The sequence below is a fragment of the Leopardus geoffroyi genome, chromosome E2 (genome assembly GCF_018350155.1).
Source record: "Leopardus geoffroyi isolate Oge1 chromosome E2, O.geoffroyi_Oge1_pat1.0, whole genome shotgun sequence".
NCBI lineage: Eukaryota > Metazoa > Chordata > Mammalia > Carnivora > Felidae > Leopardus > Leopardus geoffroyi.
Genome location: NC_059335.1, coordinates 42276364 through 42296163, shown reverse-complemented (window position 1 = coordinate 42296163; position 19800 = coordinate 42276364). Strand labels below are relative to the sequence as shown.

The following is a 19800-nucleotide window of genomic DNA, read 5'->3' as shown; positions in this document are numbered from 1 at the left end:
CCTCTCTGGCTTTAGCTCACAAAGAGATGGGGTCATTTGCTTGGAGCGAGCGGGTGGGAATACTGTGGGAAGAGCAGCACCTCTGGATGTGCCCACTTGTGAGGTGTGTGTGCACGTGTGGGGGCAAGAGATGGCTGGGGGAGGGGGCGCCGCAGCCCAGATGAGTGGAGCCCCCAACCCATGGATGCAGAGCCCGCGTGTGATCCTGCGCTCCCGGGAATGGTTTTGTTCTCTCTTAACCAGAAGTTAGCAGACAGAGCAGGGAGGCTGACAGAGTAGTCTAAGCGCATTAAGGGTGTAGTTATCTACACAGCTTTCTTCACCTGTCCTGTGACAGTTCCCTTGACGATGCTGGAGGAAACTGCCCCTCAGAGATGCCCAGGGTCACACACTTAGTGGGGATGGGAAGGGACCGGAAGCACCCCCCGCCAAGGGAAGCACCGAGGGGCACTGTGCACACCTCACCTCACCTCACGGACACTTCCCAGCCTCCTGTGAGCAGGTCCGACCACACAGGTGAGGAAACAAGGCTCAGAGAGCCGGAGCGAGTGGCCCGAACTCACACAGTCAGTAGGTGGGACTTGAGACCAGACGGATTGCTTAGCAGATTGATCCCTACCCCTGACAAGCTGTGGGTTCCAGATCTGCCACCTCTCCAAGGGGTCGCTTCCCTGGTGGAAGAGCAGTCTGGGTCTCTGTCCCTGTATTATCCAGGGGTGACATTTTTTTTTTTTTTTTAATTTTTTTTTTTCAACGTTTATTTATTTTTGGGACAGAGAGAGACAGAGCATGAACGGGAGAGGGGCAGAGAGAGAGGGAGACACAGAATCGGAAACAGGCTCCAGGCTCTGAGCCATCAGCCCAGAGCCCGACGCGGGGCTCGAACTCGCGGACCGCGAGATCGTGACCTGGCTGAAGCCGGACGCTTAACCGACTGCGCCACCCAGGCGCCCCCAGGGGTGACATTTTTTAGCTATTGCCTGGGTGGTGTTCTTGGGTCAGAACTGGCCCCTCCAGCTCCCCTGGGGGAACATAGTGTCGGGGGCCCTCATACATGAGGGGGTTCTGAGTAGGCCTCCAGAGCTGGGTGATCCTACTGTCTGGGCCCCCGGCCTCAGCGGCTGGCTCTGGCCCCGTGAGAGGTTCTGATTGTCTAGTGTCCTCAACCCCAGGGCCTGGGAGGCCCCCAGGATGGTCTGCTAGAGTTGGGGGTCCGAGGAGGTGGGAGAGGTGTTCACAGAGCTCGTCCAACTCAGAGGAAGTGTTTGGAGGAACAGTGTCTGCGTCAGGGGTGGCCGGCTCCGGCTGTGCTTCTGGCTTTGGGTCCAAGGGTTTCCCTGACAACTGGGGGCCTGGTGTCAGCCGGGGCTGCCTGGGGATGGTGACCACTCTGCTCTCAGGAGCTGCACTGGGGACCAGGGACCACTCACCGCTGCTGCCCAAGGAGGTGAGCGCTTCACCTGCAGGTGGGCTGGGAGCCGGGGCTGGGCCCTGGGCTTGGTCTCCCTTCAGGCCTCGCAGGGGAAAGTCCCTGGGGAACAGGGGTGTCCGGTGCAGAACAAGGTCACTGTAGCAGGTCAAGAACTCCTCACTGTCCGAGCGTGTGCTGGCACGGCGCTGGGAGTCCAGGGGGAGCTGGGGGCCGGCACGGAGGGTGCGGGGGGATGTTGAGACCTCAGACAGGCTCGGGGCCGTTGGCACAGTGCTCTGATGGTCAGGGCCCTCAGTCAGGGCCCTCTCAGATCCCAGCCCTTCTTGGGGGCCTGGCTGGGCCCCCTCGGGGCAGTTGTGGGCCTTCGCCAGCTTTCTCTTGGAGCTGCGCCTGCGGTAGGGTTTCTCTCTGCCCAGTCCCAGGACCTGCCTGCTCGAGGTCCCCAGAATGGCCTCACATGTAACTCTCGCCAGGAAGATTTCAAACACCATCTGCTTGGCGTCCTCCTTGCTGATGGCCTGGACCAGCGAAAACTCCGCCTCAGAGGTGGCCACATAGCCCAGCCTGCCCAGAATGGTGTGCAGTGTTTGTTCAGAAAGCACAGGCTGCACCCGGTAGGCAAAGTTTCCAGTGTATGTCTGGAACAAACAGGGATGTTTATTAGAGGTGGGACACAGCCCAGCCAAGTGGCTGTGAATGGCCAGGCAGGACCAAGGGCCGATGCCCAGGGGGGCACTGGAGGCTCCTGAGAAGCCGTTGGGCTGGGGCATTTGGCCAAAGGGACATCTGGTCCATGATCATGTTATCCTCTGTCCCATTTTATAGAAGGGCACACTGAGGCCCAGAGACAGGACAGGACCTGTCGCAAGTCACATAGCAAGAGATTGAGCTGGGGTGAGGCTCCGATATCCTGGCTCCCAACCCAGGAGTCCTGGCCTGGAGTCAGAAGAGATTAAAGCTTTCCAAAGCTAGACTCCTTCTCCTGTTTGTTATGAGCTCCTTGCTTCCTTGTCTTTAGAGAGGCAGTAGAGTTTAGCGGTTGGAAGGTGTGCTGCCTGAGTTTGAGGTCTATCTCTTCTACTTATTAGCTGGTGACCATAGGTAAGTTGCATTAACCTCTTTGGCTCTCAGTTTATCCAACTATAAAATGGGACCAAAGTCAGTGGGCATGATGGACACGCTGTTTCCCCCAGAGGCAGAGCTCCGTCTCCAACCCGAGACCCCCTTGCTCAGAGGCATGGTGGTGCCTACCTTCAGGGACCTGATTTCCTTCCTCCAGGGAAACAGAAGTAGGTTGACAGATATTAGCTCCAGGAACTCTAGTGCCTGCACCAGTTCATGGCAGACAGGCTGGGTAGGGCTGGGTGCCCCCTGGGAGTGAGTGGCCCGCAGATTGGAGGCCACAAGTTCAGGCAGACAGAGCTGAAGGGGGGGGCCCATGTCGGAGAACCGTCGGGCCCTGTGAGTGAGGGCTGCTTGCCTGCAGACCCGGAGCCGGCCGGCCCCTGCCTCCTCTTGGTAGTAGCTGATGAGGTCACCCAGGAGGGTCTCTGGAGCAGCCTCACCCGGCCCAGGGTGTTGGGGCTGGCTCATGGTGGCTCCGAGGGGCTGGGTGCCGAGGAGAGCTGTGTGGGCCTTTCTAGGCCAGGCCCAGGCTGGCCCGCCTCTGTCCTGCCCCACTGCTCAGTCAGGAAGCTGAAGAGGAAGTTGTGCTAGCAAAAGAGAAAGCCACACACAGCCCGGCTCTGCCTTTGCTTGTTGCTCTGAGGGGCTCAGACCTGAGGGTTGCTGGGGCTGTGCCACCTCCTTCCAGTGGAGCAGAGCTGAGGTCGGGCTCGGTCCTTGCCCCGTCCCCTAAACAAATGGGGAAACAGAGACAGCGGTGCCCACAGCCGTCTACACCCCTCTGTAGCCGACACTGCGTGCCAGCCCATAACCCCCAGCCCACTTTGGATGCCACCAGCTAAGGCTCCTTATGCCTCATGCTTGAGAATGTTCTTGGGCTGCAGGTGTGTGTGGGACAGGCTCCAAGTCCCAGGGTGTTAACACCAGCCAAGGAGGGTGGGTGGATAGAACTCCCAGCTTCTTGCCCCAGGCAGGACAGTTCTGGAGTGTGTTCTCCACTCTCTTAGGGGGTCCCCAGTGGGATCATCCCTGGTTGTCCCCTGCAGTAACCTGCTCATGAGTGCACACCTCCTCATGAGTGGCTCTTCTCCCACCCTTGTTTTAATTCCCGATTCCTGTTGTGCTTCCTAGGGTTGCCTCCCAGATGATAGGTACACAAATCCTGGGACTGCTTTGGGGGAACAATCTCCCTGCCTCCCTGGTTTTTCCACCTTTTTTTTTTTTTTTTTTTTTTTTGTCTTTTTACAGTTCACTGGCTTATTCTCAGACCTGAGATCCCATTTATGCCCTATGGCCCTGGAGGAGTCGCAATCATGCTAGAATGTCTTTCATCATACCCCAGCCTTGCCTAAGGAGGAAGCACATTAAATAAACAACAGGATTTTCCCTTTAAAACAGACCCAGGTATAAATAGGGCAGCACCCATTAGGATCCTGATTCACCTCCACTGTCTGAGCCCCTTACCACCAGGCAGGGCAAAGTGAATTTGGGGAGATAGGAGTAGGGAGCAATATTTAGAGCCAGGCTTCCTCCCTCCCCCCTCCCTACCTGCTTTCCTTCCTTCCTTCCCTTCAGCTTTCTTCCCTCCCTTCCTTCCTTCCTTCCTTCCATTCATTCACCCAATAATTAAGTCATCATTCACTCACTCAGCCACTCAGTGACTCACTCCTTCCATGTGGGTCAGCATTTCTCAAAGTGTGCTCCATAAGGAGCACTTGGTGGGGTTTGTAATCAGTCTTATGGGAGTAACAGTTTCCTGTGGCCAAATAGATTCTGCTGGTTTAATTACGGTCCCTCGGCTTCTCGGCTTTAGGACTTCTCACAGAGCAGGTGTGAGTTGCTGGGAGGGAGCGGCATGCGTTCTATCTCCCAACTTCTTAGATGCGGGTTCCCTTTCCATGTTCTCCTGTGCTATTTGGGGGAAGTGCTATCCTTGAGCAGCCAGCCCGTGTCCCCGGTCCATGCCAACCTGGGGGCTTCAGAAGCAAAGGAGATAAAGTCCCTGCCCTTGGGTGGCTCGCAGCCTGGAGAGCCCCACTGAGGGGGTGTTGTAACCTTGTAGTAACACCACCGAGCATTCTTTAAAAAATTGTTTTAATGTTCATTCATTTTTGAGAGAGAGAGAGACAGAATGTAAGCAGGGGTAGGTACAGAGAGAGAGGGAGACACAGAATCTGCAGCAGGCTCCAGGCTCCGAGCTGTCAGCACAGGGGCTCAAACTCATGAACTGCCTGCGAGATCATGACCTGAGCCGAAGTTGGATGCTCAACCAACTGAGCCACCCACGCTGTCTACACAGCCGAGCATTCTTGATCCTCAGGTTGCTTTGTGACTCTACTGGCCTCCTGGCCCTCCAGTCACCGGGAAGGGCATCTGCCTTGTTCTTGGCCTTGGACCTGCCTGAGACCTGGGCTCACCACATCTGGGAGCTCTCTGCTTCCTGTCTCTAGCTCCCCTGCCTCCTGCAGTCTTTGCTGAGCTCAGTGGCCAGGGAGATTCCTGTCCCTGTGGTTGGGAAGTCACTTCCCAATTGGAGTACTGCTTGAAAATGGACCCCGCTACATTCCATTCTGGAATATAGTGGGTGTAAATCTCTCATTTCTCTCTTCCTGCTACTTCAGTTCATCATATCTTCTCTGACTTTGACCCTGTGGCCTCCCTCTGGTGAGGACCCTTGTGATCACACTGGGCCCACCCAGATGACCCAGGCTAATCGCCTCATTTCAAGGTCCTTAATCACACCTGCGAAGTGTCTTTGCCACGGAAGGTAACATATTCCCAGGTTCTGGGGATTCAGGCCTGGACACCTTTGGAGGACATAGTTTACCACACCCAAACTATCTGAAACCCAAGGCCATGCTTTTTCCTTGATACCAAAGATTTATAAGAGCACTGAATGGAAATGGCAGATTTGGGGGAGGGGGATATACAGAGTTGCAGGCCACCGAGTTGTGCTGAAGAGGCAGTCACCAGGCCAAGGAAAGTGGTGGTGGTGGTGGTGGTGGTGGTGGTGGTGTGTGTGTGTGTGTGTGTGTATAAAACAGTTTGTATCTTTTTTCCTATTCATAGCCAAAGTGTAACAACTTGGTACACACAATTTAATCTCCGCCACCACACCCACACCGTGTGTTAGTTACTTATTGATGTAACTACTTCACACTTTCTGGACATCTTGCTCCTCGGTTCTCAGGGAACCCATCGTTCCTGTGAACTGTCTCTCCAGGGTGGACCGAGATCACGATGGGGGAAGCCGGGCAGGGTGCCTGGAACCATTCCCCTCCCTGTGCTCTCGGTGCTGGGGTCAGCTCAGCTCCTCCAGTGCCTGCTTCCTCCCCACTGGGCCTCTGTAGCCTCTTGAACTGTGGGCTTTGTGTTCACACTTTCTGGGCCCTCGGGGAGTAACTGGCTTAGTGAGAACCTGCTTTCTCTGCCTGCCAGGATGACTAACTTTGGTGACAATGCAGGGGGCAGAGGGAGGTGAGGGGAGCACTGGGGATATGTTGGGGGGCTGGTCCTGAGGCCCAGAGAAGGAAAGGATCTGGCCGAAGGTCACACAGTGAGCTGATGACAGAAGAGGGGGCAGCCAAGCATCCTGGGTCCTAGCACCTACCCTTCCCTCAGGGCTGTCCCTGCTGCCCAGAGCCTCCCAAATCCCCTGCCAAGCCTAGCAGCTCAGAGGCCACGGGGAGAACAGGGGTGGGTGCTGTCTGGTCTGGGGCTCCCAGGTCTGGACCGCTGTGCTTACTGTCCTCAAGGCCATGAAACACAGGGAGGAATCTGTTTCCATCAGAATTGAACTGAATATTCTCGCTAGTTGTCCACTCCACAAACCGCCACCTCCCCCCACCGGGGGCCCACCACCCGGAGAAGAACCAGCTTGAATCCTGACCCTGGGCCCCCAGTCTGGCAAGGATGGTTCAGACACGCAGGAACAGTCCAGCAAGGGAAGGGCTGGGGGGAGGGGGAGATGTTGGAGCCCGGCAGTAAGATAACCCTTGAGGCTGGATCATGAGCCTGCCAACATAGACCTGGGGTGCCCACAGCCACTGCTCCTGTGGGAGGATGAAGGTGGGCAGCAGAACCAAGAGAGACAATACACCTGCCCATATTCTTGGACTGCCTGGATCTGGCCATGCCTGAAGTCAGAATTGTCACTTAGGCAATTTAGTTCTGTGAGCCAATAAATATCTTTTCTTGCTTAAGAAGTTTCAAATTGGGTTTCTGTCTCTTGCAGTGAGTCACGGGGGTGGGTGACGGTGCTCAGAGCTTCCCGGGGGGTGGAGGGTTCCCCCAAAGCCGCCTTCTTTTACCCTGTAATCCAAGTAGTGCCAGTTTTGTGGTGGGTCACGGATCAGGCAGCCACAAGCTAAGGAGCAGAAGGCTGGGCGGCCCCAGGACCACAGGGGTCGGGCGGGTGGGGAGTCAGTGTGGCATGGCTGGGGCTGTGACCGTTGGGCCTGGGCGCCTGGAGCCCCGGGATTCCTAGGAGAGACGCTGAGCAGGCGCAGCTGGGCTGTGACCCTGGGGGCAAGGGCGTGCCCAGCCTGCTGCAGCCCGGAAATACCGGCCTGACCACGGTAATTGGCTCTGACTGAGAGAGTTCACCTGGCCTGAGAGGTTCAGCGTGAGGTCAAGCAGAGCAGAGCCCACGACAGAAGATTTGCTCTCTCACACATCGAAGCTGCCTGTCCTTCCACGGTTCGTGGCCCACAACCTGGTCAGTCATCAGGTGGGCACCAGCGGTGATGCCTGAATTGAGTGGGTGGCCTTGGAGTGTGCACGTGGGACCCCGGAGTGTGTGAGCTCTGAGTGTGGGGGCACTAGTGTGTGTGCCCCAAAGCCGCCTGCGCAAGCATAGTGGGAGCTGAGTGATGCTCCACGTGGGCGTGTGTCTGAGGGTGTCACGAGGAACTTGGTGTGAGAGAGCCGTGGGTGTATATGTGCGGGTGGGCTTCGCCAGGTGGAGCCGGTCGGTGTCCCAAGGAGCAGCTGCGGGCAGCCATAGGTTGTATCCACGGTCCTTCCTTCGTCTGGTGATTTCTGCTACGCGCGTGAGGCAGATGTTGTTGACGCCCTGTCCGAGACCCTGGAACGCACCGTGCCCATAGGTACTGGCACAGTGGCAGACCATGCTGACCGTGGAGAGGACTTTATCTGTCAGCAGCTGCAACCCTCCTGTCTGAAGACTTTCTCTGGCCAGAGAAGTCCGCTCAGCTGCACAGGGGGGCAGGGCTAATGTTCTCCAAAGGGTGGCCTCCAACAGTGACCCTTGAGAGTCTGAGAGCCAGTGGGAGAAATCTACCCCCTCTTCCTGGCAGGGGGCTGTGAGGTGTGCTCTCCACTTCGTGCCCCTTGGAAGGGGACCCGTGTGACCACAACACCCTGAATTGGCTTCCTTCCCTTCCTTGTTTCACGGCCCCCTTGCTTTTGGTGCTTCCCGGGTCACCTTCCTCATCAATCCCTTGACCCTCCTCCTGTCCCAGGGTCTGGTCCTGCCCCCTCCTGTTCCTGCCATCCTGAGAATTGTCACCTCCGATCTCACTGGGGCCCTAATGAGCCCCAGGCTGAGCCCACTGCCTGGGGTGTGCTCTTTGGCTCCAACTCTCAGGCCCTGGCAGAAAGAGGGGGCTAGTTTCCTTGTAGGAGTGTGCAGAAGGACATTGCATGTGGCACTGTATGTGGACACGGGCTGTGTCATGGATGGGGGGAGGCAGGAAATGCCAAGCCCACCCCATCCAGGGGGATCCTGTGTGTTGTTGGAACCGGGTGTTGGCATGGGGTGGTTCAGGTTGGAGTCAGCACGGGACTGGACACCATCACCATGAGGGCCGCTACATTCATTCCCAGGGAGAGGGCCCCAGAGCACGGAGGTGGCACCCCAGCCACTCACAGTGGTGTTTCAGACCAAGGAATAATTATTTTGCATACGGGGAGATGGGCTTACTTAGGGCATCAGGCTGTTGTGCCCAGAGAGAGAAAAACTGACAAGCAGGAGGGACTCCTGAAAATGGAATGCTTGAATGGTTAAACCTCATGGAACATCGCAAAGGTGGCAGACCAGCTCAAAACCCAACCAAGTCCTGTCTCCAACTGCTAATGTCCGCGGTCAGTAGATTTGGAAGTGGGAGAAGGGGAAGTGCTCCTCTCCAGGGGCCCGACGTGTTTGCTTTGAGCACTGACAGCAGGCAGCCAGCAGGTGGCAGTGTGGGCTTGGACTGGATGCAGGACGGCTAGGACCTGGCCTTTCCTCAGGATCGACCCGCTTTCAGGGCGTTCAGGGGTCTAGGACTATGCTGGTGGAGGCCGCTTGAGTCTGAGTGGGAGGGCAGGATGACAGTGGAAGGGAACCAGCCTCTGTCAGCCAAGGGACCAACCACCAAAGCTGAGAGCACGGGAAAGAATCTTTTCAACGAAAAGGAACCAACTCACTTCAGTCCAATTACAAATTCTCCCACCCCCCCTTTCTCGGAGTTGAAGAAGCCATCAGGGTGCTGAGAGTCAACCGCTGTGAAAGGAAGATGTGCAGTCCCTGGGGTTCCCGGAGTCAAGTCCAAAACTTATGGCCCGTCTTGGTGACGTTTACGCTGGACAAGTCTCTGAGAGAGGATGTCGGGTTTCAGTGAGGTTAAGAAAAAAAAAGGAACTCGTGTAAGGCACCGACTCACCAAATATCCATGCCAAGAGGAAAGTGACGCTTCCAGGGCTGCCCATCTTGGGGGAAATAAGATACTTCAGTTTGCTGCTGTTTGTTTTGTCAGATGGTGCGAGCCCACCCGCTGCCCTGCACCCCCCCTCCTGCAGTCCATGGACTCTTTGAGAATGTTATTTCTTGCAACATTTTTATTGATACGATATATTTATTTTGAACACAGAAAAGATACATTGTTGCTTATGTAGCGCTTAATCCAGGAACAAGAAAAGCTGTTTAGCTCCACCCCTCAAACACTGATGAGTACTTAGGGATTTTAATCTTTTTTCCCCCCAGTACTCTCTAGGGTTGCAGAAGCAGGATGCATTTCTTAAAAGTCTCATCCCTGGAGTGCATTTAAAGGCTATACAGTACAACAGACAGATATTTTTTGCCTAGAAAACAGTACACCACAGAGGCGGACAGAACTGCTTGTAAACAAGGTCCCTTTCCTGGTGGGAGTCGGGCGTGCCAGGATGCCACAGAACCTCTGGACGGATTTCTTTCAGTTCTGCACCAGAAGAAATCCTATTTCTACAGAAAATAAAATTCACGATTGCCATCCTGGATACCCTCCTTCTCAAGAAAGGGATTACTGAAATATCTTAGCCCTTCAATAGAGGAATTGGAATGTGGGTAGGGGATGGATGGGGGTGGGGGGCAGGGTGGGCTCCAGGCTCCACTTCCTGCCGTCGGCAATGCTGGCGGGACATTCCGTGAAGATGTTCGGCTGCCCCTCTCTGGCAGGCTGGGTCTTCAGAAATCAGCTCTGTTACTTGCGTGGTCTCGGATGGGATTTGCTGGGATTTGTGGGCCACTCTATGAGCAGTCATGCCCATATATCTCCTTCTGTGGAGCCCCTGGCAGTGAGGCCCAAATGCGGCCTCTCGTGGTGGCATGCTAGTATTTAGGGGGCCCGCTTCCCCTTTCTTGTACGTCTGCACACACCCTGGAGGGCAGGACCAGAACACATCGGCTCATAATTCTCAACCAGGAGCGGCCACCCAGGAGGACAGCCCACACTTGGCTCATAATGGTCAGCTGGGCACGCACACTTCGCAAGGGGCCACTTCTTTCCCTCAGAGCTGTGCCTAGGCCGCCTTCCTCTTCTTCGAAGACCCTCAGCCCTGGGCAGTGTTTGGACTGACATGGGGACAGCTCTGACCCACCACCACCATCGTCACACGCCCACCAAGGACCCTGCTTATCACCTGCCGCTTGGGGTGGGGGCCTCCTAAATAACTCCGCCAGCACAACCAGGCTGCGGGCGCTGGGTTAGGGAGGGGGCAAGGTGGGTGGTGAGGACCTCCAGGTTGTGCCTGAGCCCCCAGACCCGTGTCCCTTGCCCCATAAGTGGCAGGGTGGTGATGTTGTGGCTGCCCTGGAATTGAGGGAGAGGTACAGTGTATAGCTGAACCTCACTGAAGCCTGTCCCACCAGCCAGGAGGGCACGCTGCCCCGCGGTGGAGGGGGCAAGCGGCTGACCTGGGATGGTCGAGCAGTTTCTGGAGGCAGAATCAGAATTTGGGCACAGCCTGCCAGGTGAGGGCAGAGGCAAACAGGCCAGGGAGAGGGAAGAGCAAGCTCTTGTCCCTTCTCCACCTGTCTTCTCCCAGCATTGTCTGCAGAGGCATGGCCAACAGGCTGGGGAGGAGACGGGAGGTCAAGAAAGCTTCATTTTTAATGAAACCTTAGCAGATGGTTTTGTGTGGATGTAGGGGGGGGCTGTGTGTATGCACATGTCTGTACATGTGTGGTGCATATCTGGATGTGTGTGTGCGCACATGGGTGTGTCAGTGTGTGTGTGTACGATTGTGTATATGTGTGTGCATGTGGGAGTGCTGTGTGTGCATATCAGTGTATGTGTGTGTGTGCATGCCCTTGTGTGTGTGTGTGTGTGTGTGTGTGTGTGCACGCCCTTTGTGGCTCAGCCCGAGGGACCGGGAGGACCTAGCTAGCTGGGTCACTCACAGAATCCTTTCTGGGCCAGAGACCAGGGCCCAGGTTGTGATGGGTGAGCCCTGGGGGCTCCTTGGCCCTGGTTCTGGTCCTGGCAGCGGCAGCAGACCTGATGGGGGGTTGACCCCACACACAGCCTCATAAGGGGGCAGGGTATCCATGGAGACGGTGCGGAGGCCACCCTGGCCGAGGATCCTCTGTGCCTGCTGGTGACGGCCACCGCCCACATCGATGATGCCATCCAGCACGGGGTAGGAGTCGGTCAGCGAGTAGGGTGGTGGTGCATCCGTGGGGATGTACAGCTGGGTGGCACCTGGCCCCATACACTCCTCATAACTACAAGAGAAGAGGTTCCCTCAGGGCCCTGCGGAACCTGGCCTTAGGGGCAGGTGCAGATGTCTTTCCCCAAGGGCCGGGAGCCCATCAGCAGGGGCAGCTGCCCTGGTGTGGACCAAGCCAGGCCTCTGCCATGCCAGCTCTAATGAAACCCTCAACTCCCCCAGGAAAGGCACCCCAGAACCACTGAGGCCGGATTCTGGTCCTGAACTTGTGTGGATATTGGGGGGCCTGTCACCAAACCCTGGGTCTCAGACTGCTCAGAACAACCGTGGCCCCTGCTGATGGAGCATCTTCCGGTGTGAGCAGTGCTAGTGGGAGCAACCTCGGGCTGCCTGACCCTCTTGGGTCTCAAGTCACCCCAAAGTGGCCCTTCCAGACCCGAAGCTGCAGGGCCACAAAAGCACCCACTGCCCCCCAGGGGGTAAAGGGTGATGGGGGTATATGGCTGTTTCTGGGGTCTGAGGGGTCTCCTGGTAGGGAGGTGATGGAGGCCCTGACCTCTCTTCTTTTTTCAAATACTAACCTGTGGGTGATCTGCCCGAGGGGGGCAGGGAGAATGCAAAGCCCCCCCCCCCCCCCAGAGAAGAATCCCCCAATGGGACAGTCCCACCTCATGGCCACGGGAACAGTTTGGACATAATGACCCCTGACCCAGTGGGTGTGATTTGGGCTTTGGGTGCATATAGTAAGGAGCTGGGGCCTGGACCCTCTACTCTCGACCCCAGTCTGAAGGAGCTGAACTTTTCTCTTCCTTCTCTAGTGTCTTGTGGTGACATCTGTTGAGTCTATCTGCCCCACTGGGACCTGCTTGGTCAGGAGATGGCCACACCCACTGAGAAGATATTTTCTGCATTTACACCATTTGGGGGGAGTGTTGCTATTTCCCTTGGTGGCTGGGGATTCACACCCAATGGCCCTCCCTCTCATAGCCTCCTCCTTCAAGTGGCCTGCTTACCCTGGGGGAGAATCTGGGTACAGGTCTCGAAGCACTGTGACATCCACGTCCCCATCAGAGCTGAGATCTAAGGGCGGGGACCAGTCTTCCACAGGGCTGCAGCTGTAGCGAATCCTGTGGCTCGAGCGGCTGTAGGTCCCATCAGACACTGCAGAGGACAGACAGTCAGCCTGGGCTTTAGGCCGGGGCCAGGGAGGTCCTTACGTGTCTACCTGAGGCCACTGAGACTCTGTTTTCTCCAGCTCACCGCCTGGTCCCTCACCAAGCACAGCTGCCTACCATCCTCTCTGAGATGGCCCCAGAATGTGAGCACTGATGCTGCACTGGGCTTGGGGTCTCAGAGAGAAAGTGGGGCTCCCAGGGTGGTAAGCAGCCTGGCCTGGGGACAGCTCTGTACTGAGCAGTGTGTCATGAGATTTGATAGATGCAGTACCAGTCCTGTGGCAGAGATGGGCCGACCCAGCCTGGAGGTCGGGGAGGGCTTCCTGGAGGAGGGGCTCCTACAGCTGAGTCTTATCTAGGAATTAGCCAAGAGAAGGGGGACAGGCAAGGCAGAGGGAACAGACCAGCTTGAGCCAAGGAAGGAGATGAGAAGGAAGAGTGTGGTGTGAAACGGAAGCTTTGAACTATGGAGAAAGGCTGGGCATGAAACTGGAGAGTTAGGGAGTGAGGGCTACAGAGGTCTCTGGGGTCAGGCCTCCCTACTCCTTGCACACATCATTCACTGCAATTATCCAAGAGAAAAGGTGCTTCTGTGATTTCTAATGACTCCATATACTGCATTCTCTTCTGTGCGTGCGTGCGTGTGTGTGTACACATCACATATCAGCACATCAAAGGCTCTGAGAAGTCCTGCAGCTGAGAAACACATTTGACTGTGCTTATGCAACATCTGACGACAGAATCTTCTTTTCTTAGATCTAGTAACACTGCTTAGGAAGTGCTGATAGAGCACAATCTTCTCATTCTACCAGTGTGGTTCAGAGAGGCTCAGTGACTTGCCAGAGGCCACACAGCAAATTATTGGTAGGGCCAGAGGGCAGCTGGATATCCTGTCTCCTCACTCTCAGCTCTCCATCGCCCCGTTTCTGACAGTTCTAGCAGGGGCTATGGGACAGTGGGAGCTGCAAAGACGGCTGAGGCATGAAGTCCCCTGCCCACAGTGGGCTCTCAGATGGCTCCTCCCCTCAGAGAGCAGGACTCAACACCAGGGGCGGGGTTTATCTGTCCGGGGTGGGGCTCATGACCTTTCTTTTAGATCAGCAGCACTGTCCGTCCCCATTCTACAGGCAGATTAAAAAGCTGAGGCTCAGGGTCATGGAGCTGGAATTCCCGCGCAGTCTGTATAACCATAAAGACTGCTCTTTCTTCCCTAATTTCTTTTTCCCACTCATGATACCATGGTGAGTAGAAAAATCTGGACGTGAAACTCTATCTGCAGATGTAATCCCAAGGTTATCTACTGACATCGAGAAAGCTCTCAGAAGAGAATATTCCAAACACATTAAAAGTGGCTCTGTCTTGACGACAGGATTGTGACCCTTATTTTCTTCTTTAGATTTTATGTATTTTAAAATTTTCCATGGTGAACACATATTACTTTTGTACTAGGGAAAAGGTACCCAATAATGCATGCTATAAAAAGGAGCTGAAATGAGATTTGTTTCCCTTTAGGGCAGCAGCTGAAGGGTGAGAATTTCTGGAAGAACTTGAGGAAGAAACTCGGGAAAGAACCACCATGCAGGGGGTTGTGGCTGTCCAAACCCTGGAAGGCAGAGGCCGGGCCCTGGAACCAAGTGGGAGTGGCCCTGGTAGGTAGGCCTAAGAGCTGATGAGGCCAAGCCACACTGCCGTTCGTTCGCCTCTCTCCGTGGCTGCTTTTCTTGGGCATCCTGGGGGCTCAGCAAATTAGGGAGACTGGGACTGCTCTGAGGCGCTCACCTAGCTCAGACCCCAAATCCCGAAATGACCCAGCTCACTCCCAACAGAGCTCCTGAGGAACAGTTGGAAAGACTCCCCTGACCCCTCATTTGAACTCCCCAAATTACTTTCTTAGTAATTTCTCCTTCCCCATCTTCCATGTCAGCACAGATCCAGATGGTCCAGGCCTCCAGAAGCCCCCCTAACCCCCTCATGGAAAGTGACACCCCTTATCCCTTTCTTTACCAAAAGTAAGAAACACCTTGGTTCATGATTTAGCCCAAACCCCAGTGCACATCCCTTGACAAGCCTGGGAGTGGGGAGCAGGAATTTACATCCATGGGCACCTCCTGTGTGCTATCCTCATGACCACACTCACCCTCACAACTGTGGGGGCACAGTGGCCATCTCCTGCTCTCAGACGTAGAAACTGAGAGGTGGGGCCACTTTCTCCAAACCCCAGCAAGTAAGAGGAGAGCAGATCTGTCTCCTAAAACGCAAGATCTTTCCATCTTATGGAAATAGGGTTTCATTCATTCATTCATTCATTCATTCATTCATTCATTCTCAGTCATTTATTGGCTCCTCTTTCTGTGCCTGGCCAGACTGCAGGAGGGTCCTGTGGATAGGCAGAGGAGGGCCAGCTTGGTCCTGAGGGCAGTGGGGAGCCACTGAGGGGTGTTGAGCGGAGGATGGAAGTGTCCACAGTTCAGGGTCCCTGTGTACCCACCCATCATATAGATGACTCACCTGTGGTGCACAGTGAGTGGTTGAACAACTTCCCCGAGGTTGTACAGTGGGATGTGGAAGGTGAAGGCCATTTTGGAATCTGGGGTCTGAGGGGCCCATAAGCCCTCAAGGAGAAATACCTGGGGGGCCTGGCCGAGGCTGATGGGTGGTGCTAGAAGCTGGCAGGTGGCTGAGATGGAGCGGGGAGGGCCCTCTCTAGAGGGCCCAGGGCCAAGGGTTGGGCTCTGAGGGACCTTGATATTCCTCTCCTCAGAGAATGGGAATCTACAAAAAAGTCTGAGAAGAAGCAGGCAGCGTGGCAGGAGTGAGACCAGGAGAGCCTCGATCACTAGCACCAGGGGGAGGGGGTGTCTGTAGGACAGAGGGTCCCCCAGTGCCAACAGGTGGGTGCTTGTGGTGCTCTGCTATTTTGTTCTCCCCACAGCTGTGCACCACAGCAGGCTTCCTTCTCCTCCTTGGCATCTTTCCAAGGCTCCTGGCTGCCTCTGTGTTCCCTCCAGAAGGCCAGAGGAAGCTGTGGGGGGCATCAGTGCCTCTGGGCTCCCCACTGGGGCCCCAGGGAGGTGCCAAGGCAAGAGCTAAGAAGAGAAGTGGGGCAGGGAGGCGGGAGCCCCACAAATGGGTACCCATCATGACAGGGACGCAGGGCTGCTGTCTGTCAGCACACAGCAGCAGAGGCCTGTCCCCAGACTTGGCCTGGCTCTGACCTGCCGTCAACCCACCTACTCCAGAGATCAGGGCCAGGGCCTTGCTTGTGTGGCACTGGCCCTGTGACCCCCAGGGCCATTTGCCTCCTTGAGGCCAAGGTTGACCTCTCAAACTTCAGCTTGGGATCTATCGTGGGCCCCTCTCCTATGCTCTAAGTACCAGGCCCAGGCCTGGTGCTTTCAGGCTGTTCAACAAGCTGCTTTGGTTGCCCAGTCTTTAAAATGGGCTAACACAGCTCTTGCCGTGAGGAGGAAATGAGGTCGTTCTTACCCTTGCCTGTGGAGCATGTTCTCTGGGTCAGATCCTGTGTGGGGCTATGGGCCCAGCTGGGTGAGAGCTACTCACAGGCCCTGCTCTCCCTGATGTAACACAGCCCTGCTTTCCCTGTCATCCCATGACAGGAACATTGGGAGAAGTGTGGGTAAGTCAAGGAAGTGCAGGGAAGGGTGATTCAACCCTGCCTGGAAGGGATGAGGGGGCCAGAGCAGCTCCCAAAGGGAAATGACATTTGAATTGTATCTGGAAGGACAAGCAGGCTTTTGTCAGTGGGGGAAGTACAGGGAATGGCATTCTCGGCCTAGGAAGGGCATGTGCAAAGGAGTGGAGTTGGGAAGGAGCACAAAAGAAGTGCTTGAGGACAAGCTGGAGGAAGGGATGGCAAGAGTGGGGCCATGGGAGGCCGGCAGGGTGGCCATCCTGGGCCTGACCAGCAGCATAGTGGGAGGCTGAGAGTGGGACGTGGGCTCCTTGCCGGGGGTGGGCATTCTCTGGGCAGGAGTCCTGCCCTCCCTGAGGGTCAGGCTGGTCTGGGTAATGCTCCTGGCTTGGCTTCTTGGGGAGTCCTTGGCTTCTGGGGACTCTAGAGGACACTGGGCTGGCTGAGCTTTCGACATCTGCTTTATTAATGCTGACTTTTCTGTTTAGTCTCCATTGTTGGGCAGTGAGGGTGAACCACTGACCTGCCACATCTTTCTTCCATTGTGCCATCCCTGCCACGGTGATGTCTCTCTGTGTCTTGTCCAGAGGCCCAGCTTCCTGCTCTTTGACTTCTCCTGACGGCATTGCCACAGGAGCAACATCCAGGTCTGAAGGGCCCCTAGGTCTTGAGTGTGTCTGCCAGACAGTGCCTTGAGCTCATGCAGGGCGCCTGCTGGCATTGCCCCCATACCAGCAACCTCCCTCAGGGGCGTGACCACCAGCCCCTCCGAGGCAGTGCTATGCAGTGATTATCCTGCAGGAATCCAGATCAGGCCACCTGGGCTCAAATCTGGGGTCCACCTGGCTGTGTGACCCTAGGTAGGTTACTTAGCCACCCTGCTTTGGTCTGAATGTTTCTTTCCACCCCCTCACCCATTCGTATATTGAAATCTGAACCTCCAAGGTGCTACTAATTGGGGGTGGGGCCTTTGGGAGATGATTACGTCATGAGGGTGGACCCCTTATAGTTGGGATCAGTGTCCTGAGACCACAGAGAGCTAGCTTGTCCCTTCTACCATGTGAGGACACAGGGAGAAGGCTCCCCTATGAGCCAGAGGCAGACCCTCACAAGATACCAAATCTGCAGGTGCTTTGATCTTGGGAGTCCCCAGCCTCCAGAGCTAAGGAATAAATTTCTCTTGTTTACAAGCCTTCCAGTTTATGGTATTTTTGTTACAATAGCCTGAATACCCCAACCTCAACTTCCTTATCTGTGAGTTGGGAAGGCAATAAACAGCAGCTGCCTCCAGGACTGCTGCGAGGATTAAATGAGATTCTGCGTGAGAAGGGCTAGACCTGCAGTGAGCGCCCACCTCCCTGTTCCTACTTACTTTAGCACACCAACTGTGAGTGTCCTTAATCGCTAAAAGGTGTCACCTTCCTCAATCAGTTAACTGTGTGGAAAGGAACAGGAAGTGGCCCAAAGCTTCCGGCTAATCAGGGCGTGTTGGGAGGGGGCTGTGGATTTCAGGCCTCCCAAGGTCCAGGCTGATGAGATCCCATCTAACCTGTTTTTAAATTTTTCCTTTCTTTCTTTCTCTCAAGGTCTGTCTGCCCTGTAGGAAGGAAGGCTCTTGGGCCCTGCCACGGCTCTGGAGCCTCCAGATTGCCTACTGTATAGTGTGATGGTGGCCTCTGGGGATATACCACCCCCAAAGTCCGGCAGAGGTCCCATCAGGCCTCAGGGCAGGCTTTTTCCTGCCATTGACAATGGTCTGAGAATTGAATGGATTGAGTTCCTTCCTGCGGCTTTTAGATAACTGGCCCCTTCCAAGTGTAACGCAGAGTCAGGTGGCTGTAGTCTGTAAAAAGTTCAGGCCTTCTGGCCAAATGGACACTTCTGGAACGGGTCGGCCAAAGAATTGCAACCAAATCTGTGTAAGGGTAATTCCTCTAACGGGGAAACTCTCAGACCAGTTCTGTTTGCATTTTGCCAGTTCTCTGGGGATAGATTCATTTACTCGTAATTCATGCCATCATTCATCCATCCACTTATTCATGTACCCATCCAACCCCCCCACTACCCATCCCTCTACCTTCCTATCTACCCATCTTCTATCCATCCACACCTATCGCCTGTATCCATGCACTCGCACATCCCACCCAGTCCACACCTCTGTCCACCCCCCATCCAACCATCCATCCATCTCTTCATTCATCCACCTTTCACCCTCCCATTTAGCCATCCATCCCCCATCCCACCCACGCATCCATCTTTCCATCCAGCTTCTGGTCCATCCACTCACTCATCCCGCCCAGTGCCCCCACCTATCCATGTCCTTACCCCCTACCGATCTTTCTTGTTATTCTGCTCCCCTCATCCCTCTCTCCATCTGTCTCTCCATCTAGGCACCAGCTGGACCAGCTGTCAGTAAAGCCTGGACCAACAGTGGCCAAGGCTGGGGAGTAGCACCACATCCTCTCTTTGACCTTCAGCCTCACCCTTGGCAGACTACTGGACTTCTCAGGCACCCAAGAGCATTCTGGTGAGTGTCTCTGGTCTCTTCCTGACCACCTCTTGGATGCCCTGCCAACCACCCTGCCCGCCCCCACCATGACAGGGCTGCCCCCTCCCCCCCATGGGTTGTCACAGCTGGATGGGAGGCTGGGCCCGGGGTGGACGGCAGCTCACCGTAGCCTTGCTCATACTCTCGATGGCGGCGGCGGCGGTGGTGATGGTGGTGGTGATGGTGGCGGCGGTGGCGGTGGCGGTGACGCTGGAGCCGGGCCTGCCGGTCCCTGCGGATGCTGCCAACGATGATGGTAATGCAGGAGAGGATGATGACCACACCTATGACTGCACTTGCCACCAGCACAGGAGACACGAGCAGGTGGCTGTGCTCCGAACTTTCTGAGAACGTGGGGTAGAAATAGCTGGTACGGTTGTAGCGAGCTACTGGGAACAAAGAGAGAGGACACTGGACTAAGGCACAGAACCTGCCACAATTTCTCCTCCATACATGCTGCCCTGTGAGTTATTTGTCCCTAAATAAATGGAGGACCGTCTGGGGTCCACCCCATGGACTGTGTCCTAGCTGTTCTCGTGCCAGGGAGGAAGGGAGCAGCGCTGTGTCCTGCGGCCTGCGGGAGCCTCTGCCAATGGCGGCTGACCTCCCCTCCTCTCCTCTCCAGCCTCTGTCCTGAGAGCGCAGCTAACTCACAGATAGCAAAAGAGAAGCTCAGAGAGGGTAATGAACTTGCCCAAGCCACACAGCAAATGAGTGGCAGAGCTGAGGCTGGAACCCAAGACTCAGTACTAGACAGGGACTCCATTCCACCAAGACATGAGGTTGGAAGGTCAGCGTAACCTTACCAAGGTCTTGGCAAGGGGTGGGGAATGCACAGAAGGTCAAAGTATGAGGACCAACTCTGTTGGCCTCTAACGCTGGCCTCCTGCTCCGGGGTGAAACCTTACCCGGGGCACTCTAGGGAGATCAAGTGGTAACT

General features: G+C 55.7%; 2 protein-coding genes across 3 annotated transcripts in view; both read right to left on the bottom strand.

Moving 5' to 3' along the window:
- Positions 1–965: 965 nt before the first annotated feature.
- LOC123579262 (spermatogenesis-associated protein 2-like protein) lies at positions 966–3079 on the bottom strand. Its single transcript, XM_045442978.1, has 2 exons — positions 2684–3079; positions 966–2070 (listed from the first exon to the last, which is right to left on the bottom strand). The coding sequence occupies exons 1-2, from the start codon at positions 3023–3025 to the stop codon at positions 970–972; spliced, it is 1443 nt and encodes a 480-aa protein (XP_045298934.1). The 5' UTR covers positions 3026–3079; the 3' UTR covers positions 966–969.
- A 6300-nt stretch (positions 3080–9379) lies between these two features.
- The window catches only part of BEAN1 (brain expressed associated with NEDD4 1), a 36738-nt gene continuing 26317 nt past the window's right edge, over positions 9380–19800 (bottom strand). The window contains exons 3-5 of one of the 2 annotated variants that reach the window (XM_045442989.1): positions 18986–19249; positions 12499–12646; positions 9380–11540 (exon numbers count right to left, since the gene is read on the bottom strand). In XM_045442989.1, coding sequence (XP_045298945.1) covers positions 11213–11540; positions 12499–12646; positions 18986–19249 — 740 coding nt within the window. In that variant the 3' untranslated portion in view covers positions 9380–11212. The remainder of the gene's footprint in view (positions 11541–12498; positions 12647–18985; positions 19250–19800) is intronic. The other variant, XM_045442990.1, reaches the window with a different exon arrangement.